The following is a 7,376-nucleotide window of genomic DNA, read 5'->3' as shown; positions in this document are numbered from 1 at the left end:
GTTAACCTCCAAGCTTTTAGAATTTTTGTAGAAATACTATTGATAGGTTTCATAAGGATATCACAAGACAAAATTACCATCATAAGCATCTTATACCCCATATGATTCCAGATCAAAATTCTAGAATAGGATGAATGGTTGTGGCTATTGAAATATGTAGCAAGAAATTCTCAATTTGATTTTACGTTGATTAAATTGAGAAAATTGAATTTCCACATCAACAGACAACTTGGATGATGTTAACTTGGGTGACATGGCTTGTGTCACTTAGTTTACTCAATAAATTCGAGTTGGAGGAGTTAGAGTTAAGTTCTTAACGTGTGATTGCTAATTTATAGCAATCAAAATCAATTATCTCAGGTTGTTTTCAGTTAAATGAGTTCCAACTCTTGGAGGAATTAGTGGAAGGTTAGTTAAGCAGTGGGAATTCATTCAAACTCAATGAGCATCCAGTTAACTGGTCAATCAACCCAAAATATCTAGTGCATGCAGACAATTTGAGTTACCCAGTAGAGGTGGAGATTCAAAGGTTGTGTAACATCAGTTGTAGATTAGTCTTGAGTGTACAAGCGTTGCATGTAGTGAGATGATCAAGCTAAAGGAATTGTGCAATTCAATTGAGGGAATTTTCTAAATAATAGGGGTTAATTCCTCAAGGAATAGCACAAAGAAATAAGAGCTCAAGCTGAGGAAAAAAATGACTAAGCTTGGGTCAGAGGCCTTTAGTGAGCAGACAAATATGTTGTGCACTTGTAGGGTGAGCTCAGTTGAGAAAAGAAATTGTAATACATCTATATTTTATTTTATTAATGCAAGAGGCATTGGGGTTTTTAGTAGATTGGTTTCAATAGATAAAAGTACTTGTTGCATGTGCGTTATTCCCACTTGCATGTTTAAAATTTTTGTTCCAAAATTATGAAATATTTTTTGTAGAGGAGTAGTGTAGATCCATGTCTTGAGATTTTGACTAAAACTTCATGAGTAGTTGCAAATATACAACGTAATTTCTATATGATATCAAATATGGATTCACTTTATAGCAGGAAATTAAAAGTTATTTCTCATAGGTTCAGATTTGAAGATCAACATAGTAGGATTTCTTTAGAGTTGAGAATATGGCCTTCAATGGACTAAGGCTAGAGTATGCCTTGGAAGACACCTCTAATTTTGTTGGATGGAAGGACCACATGGAGGCAATGTTGGATGAAAATGGGTTGTTAGAGTACATCAAGAAAGATGTTGCAAAACCCCAAGCATATGATGCCCAAAATCTTTCTTAGTGGAAGAAGATGTAACCAAGGCAAGGAGAATAATCTTGGCGGGAGTACTGGATCATGTTGTCTCAAATATCCATAGAAAATAAACTTTGTTCATGATCTGGAAAGCACTTACTAAATTGTTCGAGAATATTAGTGACCATAGGAAGTTGGACTCAAGGATAAACTTCGAAGTATCAAGGTGCAGAAGAATGACACAATTCTGCAGTACCTAAGCAAGTTTACACAGTGTCATGATAAACTTGGTGGGGTCGGTGTTAATGTCTCTCTCTCTCAGAAGGCTAAGAATTTAACCTTCCCGAAGGGCTTCATGAGAATGTCAGCAATCTGCTCATCAATCCTGATGTGTTGGAGCCTTATTGCTCCTTGTTATACCATATCCCAGATAAAATGGAACAATTTTTAAATACATACCCTGGGAATATATATAAACCTTAAGATTAATATTATAAACCCAAGGGAATAACATTGGAGAAGGATTAACATTCAAGGCAAGGAATATAAACAATATGCTTAATATTATAAACCAAAAAAATATATTACACCGTAAACGTTCCGGTACATTCACAATTTCACATGTTGTTGCTATTACTTAATTACATGTCATGTTGAGCTCCAAAATGGGTTTCATAATTCGATATCGATCTCTAAATAATTACACAATTTTACCCAAGGAACTTGAGCATGAATAATAAGAGATTTTTTTTGTTTTGTTTTTGTTCTTACAAAAAAATTTAACATGATACAAGTTCATACCCATGCTGTAATTGGGTACATTGCTATGTTTTCCTAGATATGGACCATCCAATTCTCATAAAAGGAAAAAACGCTCGGCCACTCGCAAAAGTATAGTAGAGAAAAAATTCAAGATGTTTCAGAAGCAGACCTTCCGTTATGGCAAGAGCTAACCAGCCTTCCATAGGGCATTAAATGCACGTATGGAGGCCGGCTCTAGCATGGATGTTAAATGGATGTCGAGGGGGGTCATCCTCCATACATCGTTAATCCGGCAAGAACTACATTCTGTTTCCGGGAACGCGGGACCCGCCATCCGCGAGCTGGCACCGGGACCCATTTTCAAACGGCGACCTCCCCTCGCGCCAAAAGACCATTTTCATTTTCGAACATTCGCTCCCATTCGAACTTGCTCTGCGCATCCTCTGCAACCGTCTGCGCATCCTTTGCACCCACCTCGCAGGCAATCCCGGGCGCGAGGTAAAAATACAATCACTGAGAACCCTCCATGTAGGTTTGGCTCAAATCTCAGTTGGATCAGAAGTTGTTGTAACCATTTTCATTTTCGAACATTTGATCCCGTTTGAACCTGCTCTGCGCCTCCTCTGTAACCGTCTGTGCATCCTCTGCACCCACCTCGCAGGCAATCCTGGGCACGAGGTAAAAATACAATTATGTAGTTTAGATAATCATGCTCTCACATTCCAATTATGCAGTTTAGATAATCTGCTATCTTTTGCTTGTTATCGCTGCATACAATAAGCACCAAATAAGCATGATGCATATGAAAGCTCACATTAGTCAAGAAAATAGCAGAGTAGAATCAAAATGAGATCAGATGCGCTTACACGTTAATATTTTTCCTTTAGTTGCATATATAACTGTGATTATTATCTATGTTAGCAAGAATGACTGTTGAACATCAGTTTACATTGGAGGTAGCAATACTTCAAAGCTTCAAGTTGCTTAACGCTCAACCACTTGCAACAACTTCTGATCCAACTGAGATTTGAGCCAAACCAACATGGAGGGTTCTTAGTGATAGGATCCAACAAACTATGTTCTTCACTGTTAGCTTTTTAGGAGTCTTGTTTTTTTCCTATTAGGGTGAGATCCAATTGATGTATTAAGCTTATGGTGAAACTTCGAACCTACAGTCTTGGTTTCAGTAACCTTGGTCATAAGTAGTTGTAAGCAGTAGTAGTCCACATTTCTGTCAGTTGTGTATTTTAATTTTTCTGCAAATTGTTATACTGAGATTTATATAAATAATAATAATAACTTAGTTTTAAAGTCATTACCAAGCCAGATAATAAATGGATTAGGGTATGAAACCCTTAAAATGAAATATATGCCAGCAATGCTTAAGATATATTTTCTTAAGTGAGGCAATTTAATAATCTGAATAAAAATTCTAAATTTAGTAATTGTTTTGGACTTCATCTGAGCATAACAAAGTGGAACAAACTGATTAAAGTTGTATAACAAAGTGGGACGAATTGATTGAATTTCCTTTCATTCAACAAAGATGTTGAAGTACATGGAAAGCTTCTGTCCTTAAACTTTCCTTTCCTTCAATTCCAGCCTTATATTACATTAAAAATATTATATTGTTACAACCATTCAAAAAGTAGTTCGGACAGAAAGTGTGGAACTTCTGATTAAAAAAGAGGTGGGCCTTTTGCTAAAAATAGCATGGGACCTAAGATAGACTGAATATCTATGGCATCCAATCCTGTCTTATGTCAAAGGTTGTCTCCAAAGAATCAAGTTGTACATGATTTTGAAGCTAAAACGAGAGATTCAGAACATGGTTTGAAAATAACTATAGCCGGATAAGCTGTACAGGCAGACTCTTATAAAAAAATATTTAACCAGGGGCCGACAAGCCTTGCTCTAAGACCATGAACTCATTGGAATTGTATGTCATTTGAGTTGAACCTTGGTAGGTAGTCTGAAGTGGTTAAGCTAGTAAAGTAATCTTGATTAAAATCAAGAAAAGTTATTTGGTCTAACTAAGGGAAGGGATTTTGTAGACCTTCCATACTGAAATTATACGTTGATTGTGGCTGTTCCTGCAAGAAATTCTCCAGTCTGAGCATGGTAATACAGAGAACCCAATCATCCAACTACATTAAGAAGAATATTTTCAATTAGTATACACAAAATAAATGACAGAGCAAACAAGAAAATATAGAATCCAGTCCCTAACTTATATTTCATTCTCTAACTATTTTCAAATGGCCAAATCCAAGACAAGGAAAAACAATTCCCAGCCTTTGGGCCTCAGAGAACTGATAGAAAAAAATACAATAATTCTTCCCATAAAAAATGCAAATCCAAACATTCCACTGACAATAGCTTCAATTGAGTAATCAATCATTTAATTCCCGTGTCTTTTATTTCTATTCCAATCCAATATAGAACCAATATCTGTAATTGAGGAATCAAGCATTCAACACCAATATCCTTATTGCTAATGCCCATATGAGAAAACAGGGGAAGAAACAGAAGGGGGAAAGCATGGAACATAACAACCAGAAGCCAAATTGACCCAGTGAACTGTATTTCCAAAACTACCGACTCAAGACCTTACAAAGAGGACAAAAGAACTTACTCTTAAGCTGCCTTTCTTCCTTGCAGGTCTGCTAACATCAGCAAGACGGTATTCGTGCATGATCCAATTCGTCTTTGTGCCTTTGGGTGCTTTCCCAGCATAGAAGACAAGAGCCTTCTTGATGCCCACTCGCTTCTTTCCACCTTTAGCAGTAATGGGCTTATCAGCACCTGTAGCTTTCCAGTATCCAGAACCAGCAGCCCTATTGGGCCTTGATCCATTCCGGTACTTCCTATCCCTGGGAGTGAAAAAATACCATTCCTTCTCTCCAAACAGGGCCTTCTCTGTAAACAGAAAAAAGAAAAGAACAGGCTCTTCGTTAAGTCCTGAAATCCATCTGATCACACCTTCTATAATCTGTTTAGAAATATGGGTACAAGGATTAGAGGGGAGAAATGAAAAATATACCTGGAAGCTGCCATGGATCATATTTGTAGAGATCCACTTCTGCTATTATAGGAACATGGATCATCTGAGAGGCTGCCTTCTTGCACAAGTAATGCACAACCAGCTCTTCATTCATAGGGAAGAATCTGAATCCAGGAGGCAACTGTAAGTCAGCCTCTACATTTCTTCTACTCATACCCATGGCTATGTTTATCCTAGTGTTTTCTTCTCAATACTCCTGAGATGCTCTGATCATCTCTACTAACACAACATATAATAAAAGATGCATCATTACAGTAATATTTCAGTCTAGAAAACCTTGTCATGTGTGCCTAGAAGTATATTTTAAAATGGCATTTTCGAACAATAATTTTTGAACACAAGCTAGGGATACCTTTGAGTATATCCACAACTGGAGATGCTGCAGGAGCCAATTGTTTTTCCCTCTGGTATGGAACTGCAGGAACTGCGGGATAAATGGCAATCAGTCAAAGCCAATGTCAAATCAGACATTATAACATCATCTTATAGCAGCACTAACTTTTCATACTAATATTGTGGAGTTAGGACAATTTTGACACCTTCATAAGCAATACACTTCAAAAGGTAGCAGATATGGGTTTGGGAACAAAACATTTCCCATTTTCATAGGACTTTAGCGAATTCAGCTAGCTATTCCTTGGGTTCAAACAGTTATGTTGGTAAAACTCAAAACTCAGAAAAGTGCTTATGCAACATCTACTAAGTAGCTTCTGTGCAAGAAGTTCTTATTTCAGGGATTTGGATAAAGAACAATGAGGTGGGGAATCTTTGCAGATGACTTGGAGCCAAGAGATTGAGGGTTCTGTTTTAAATTGAGATACATAGACAGAGGTTTCAGTAATAGGGTTGGGTCTTTAGAATATAAACCCATGTCATGATCCATATTTATCAAGGAGTTGTTGGATTTTCTTTGCAACAGATTTTGCATGTTATTATGTTTCTTTCAGCAATGTATTGATTATACCAAGATGAAGCATTTGAAAGTCTATAATATTGTTTTGTGCATGGGTAGGAAATATTGAAGGGGAGATAGGGAATTATGCTCTAAATGTGTTTATATCTGGTGGGGTCTTGAGTGTAAATTGTACACACTACAAAAAATTTCATTTCAAGTGGTGTTCAATATTTATAGTATGAGTTGTTTCTCATATGTTTAGTCAATATTCGTGTTCCCTCATTTGTATAGGGATTTGAAGAATGAAGAAGTGGGACTTGATTAATGAGTTGGAGGTTGAGGACCCAGAAGGAATGATAAAGTTTTCAGCGGAAGATTTGACATGGACAGAAGTAGCAGGAGAACAAGTCGCGATTATTCCATATTGTCGACTTGATGATTTTATAAGTGGAGAGCAAATGAGGGAAAGTGCACCTACTCAATTTGTTGCTAAAACTCGACGAATTAAAGATGTAAAGGATATCAAGGGGACAAATTCTTCAACATATCTAGAATATGTTGTGTGAGTCTCTCTCTCTCTCTCTCTCTCTCTCTATATATATATATATATATATAATTTTGATTTTAAGTTCACTATGTCAAACATGCATAAATATTTTATTTAATTTTTGGTAAATTCTTGATGATAGATATTGGTGTGCCTATGGTCCAAATCATGTACAATCTAGCAATGTAGCTGAACCTGGATCTACAACTAAAAAACGTCTTCCACGTCACAACATCAAAGTTGGTTGTCAGTGTCACTTTATTATGCGACGACTTGCTCTTAGACCAAATGATGTTGTTCTAATATATACAACATGCAGACATATTGATGACAAAAATGTGGTTTGTCATGGAAATGAGACAAATGACATGCCCAAGAAATTCAATTTTGCGTCACATTTAACAGAGCATATACGAACTATTGTTGAATATTTGGTTCGTGATGGTTTTAATGATACGATGATCTGGGAAAAAATTATCTTTGATTTAAGGTATGGATCTGGTGAGTTGTTCACAGGGGCACCTTGAGATTCTTTCATGACAAGAAAGGATGTGTCAAACATGTACAATAATATCAAGAGGCTAGAGTATGTGAAGCATGAAAGTGATCCAATGAGTGTGGATTGTTGGGTTAGTGAGTGCCCAGAGAGCTTTTTCTTCTACCAACAACAAGATGTTGTTAAAAACATCCCTTTCATTATAGGCATACAAACTAAGTGGATGCTTTCAATGATGGTGAAATACTCACACAACAACATGTTATCAATGGACTCCACTTTTAGCACTAACAAATATGGGGTAAACATATTTACCAAAACTTCATTTATTCAACTTTATTTCAATGTCGTCCTCTTATATGCTTATAATCTTGTTTTCT

The 7,376-nt window shown here is 36.5% G+C and overlaps 1 protein-coding gene across 1 annotated transcript; it reads right to left on the bottom strand.

The window, feature by feature from the left end:
• Window positions 1-2,549: 2,549 nt before the first annotated feature.
• On the bottom strand, window positions 2,550-5,218 carry LOC149254736 (NAC domain-containing protein 68-like). Its single transcript, XM_089454829.1, has 4 exons — window positions 5,038-5,218; window positions 4,630-4,913; window positions 4,071-4,141; window positions 2,550-2,661 (listed from the first exon to the last, which is right to left on the bottom strand). Exons 1-4 carry the CDS (start codon window positions 5,216-5,218, stop codon window positions 2,550-2,552), a joined length of 648 nt encoding a protein of 215 aa, XP_089310955.1.
• Between the last annotated feature and the right edge of the window lie 2,158 nt (window positions 5,219-7,376).

This window comes from Pinus tabuliformis, chromosome 7, assembly GCF_031772625.1.
Source record: "Pinus tabuliformis cultivar Carrire ecotype Pingquan chromosome 7, CPIR1, whole genome shotgun sequence".
Taxonomy (NCBI): domain Eukaryota; kingdom Viridiplantae; phylum Streptophyta; class Pinopsida; order Pinales; family Pinaceae; genus Pinus; species Pinus tabuliformis.
Note: the sequence above shows the minus strand (reverse complement) of the source record. Positions and strands in the feature narration are given on the sequence as shown.

Bases quoted from the DNA above. Each gene is read 5' to 3' on its own strand.
- LOC149254736 (XM_089454829.1), bottom strand. From the start codon at position 5,218: ATGGGTATGAGTAGAAGAAATGTAGAGGCTGACTTACAGTTGCCTCCT. The intron at 4,914-5,037 runs GTATATTTTTCA...TTCTGTTTACAG, and splicing joins TGATCCATGGCAGCTTCCAG to AGAAGGCCCTGTTTGGAGAG. The intron at 2,662-4,070 runs GTATAATTTCAG...CCTCGTGCCCAG, and splicing joins CAGGAACAGCCACAATCAAC to GATTGCCTGCGAGGTGGGTG.